General features: G+C 43.4%; 1 protein-coding gene across 1 annotated transcript in view; it reads right to left on the bottom strand.

Moving 5' to 3' along the window:
* syngr2b (synaptogyrin 2b) overlaps positions 1 to 667 on the bottom strand; it is a gene marked incomplete at its 5' end in the record, with an annotated part of 14,878 nt that extends 14,211 nt beyond the window's left edge. Inside the window, 1 exon segment of the mRNA XM_014014000.1 lies at positions 515 to 667. Within this exon segment, the coding sequence (XP_013869454.1) occupies positions 515 to 625 (111 nt within the window).
* Between the last annotated feature and the right edge of the window lie 933 nt (positions 668 to 1,600).

A 1,600-nucleotide genomic window follows, 5' to 3' on the forward strand; every position in this document is an offset into this window, starting at 1 on the left:
ACACACACACACACACACACACACACACACACACACACACACACACACACACACACACTTGTTAGACTTTATGGCTGCAGGTTCAGTCCCAGCAGCTTTATCTCAGAGGGGTGACGTCACTGGCTGATAAACTCTCTAAAGATTGGTTTATTCTTCTCAAAGTCATCAGCGGTTTAACATGTAGGGTAAGAATTGACTCTGAGATGTTGATTAGTTCAAAACTTTGCCTGCCAACAGGTGACAGGTGAGCCTCCTCAACTTCCCCCTTTTGAATTCAAATCCCACACTACTGGTTTGAGGTTTATTTAGGAGTAAAATGTGAGTGGGTGGTGTTGTCCCGGAAGTGAGGATCTGACAGTTTGTCTGCGGTCAGGCAGCAGCTGCTGCAGGAAACATGACGCCCGCACAAAGAAGAAGCGACTCATTTAAAGGAAAATAAGACATGTTGAGCACTTGGTCCTGTCAGCAGCTTCTTATCTGACCGCTTTGTGCGTAAAAAGCCCGCTGAACTCACCCAGCTGAGCAGCCGCACGATGGTCTGCGGCTCCCGGATGAACCTGTGAAAGTCGAAGCCCCCTCCAGCTAGCGGAGCCCCGTACGCGGTCGGTCCACCTGTCCCCTCCATGTCTCCGTATGAGCCGACCCTCCCGTGCTCTTCTCCTTCCGCGTGACTCGAACCGAGCCGAACCCTGGCAGTTCCTCTGTGAGAGGAGGGGGCGGAGCCTGTGGAGTTCAACCAGTGACAGCTTACATTGATATTTAAAAAGAGATTTGACATTGAAAAATGAAACATTGAAAAAATAAACATTGAAAAGATTTTGGCATTTTAAAGTTTTCAATGTTTTCAAAATCTTTTCAATTTTTCTATTTTCAATGTTTCATTTTTCAATGTTTCAAGCTGGCACTGTTTTTGCGTTGGTGGGCAGGGCTCAACCTAAGGCTCCTTCAGGGACCTTCTCAGTGTTGCCAGGTGTACGATAATTATTGTATTTGTACGATAATTATCGTATTTGTACGATAATACGATAATTATCGTACTTTCACACCTCCTTCTCAGTTTGCTTTAAAAGACCAGTTAAAAACATCAGTTTATAAACCACAAACATTTACATCATATTCATTGTACAAAATCAGGTTAAATACAGAGTTTGAATGGTCTACAGCTTTTTAATGTATTAGTGTTATGCGATAATTATCGTATTTGTACGATAATTTTGCCCTCTGTACGATCAATAATTCCAAAAATCCCATAATGTACGATAATTTGACCGCTCCAATGTGTGACGTAATCGACCCGACACGCTGCTCGCTGACATGAGAGGTGGCGGGTTGTGGAACACAGCGGTGCTGATTTAGCAACTTCCTCGCTGTATTTACAGACTTTTCAGATGCTCTGGAGCAGTGTTTCCCAAAGTTGGGGTCGGGACCCAAAGTGGGGTCCCGAAACATCAAGGTGGGGTCCTGAAAAGATTTTCTGAATTAATTACATTTTTGCCTTAGTTGTTACAAAGGAGTGAGGTTAGTATATTTAAAATGGATAAATGTAGTATAAAATATTGTTACTTATCATCCAAAAATAGTTGGGGGCACAGGTCTCTGC

This window comes from Austrofundulus limnaeus, unplaced genomic scaffold (genome assembly GCF_001266775.1).
Source record: "Austrofundulus limnaeus strain Quisiro unplaced genomic scaffold, Austrofundulus_limnaeus-1.0 Scaffold109, whole genome shotgun sequence".
NCBI classification, from domain to species: domain Eukaryota; kingdom Metazoa; phylum Chordata; class Actinopteri; order Cyprinodontiformes; family Rivulidae; genus Austrofundulus; species Austrofundulus limnaeus.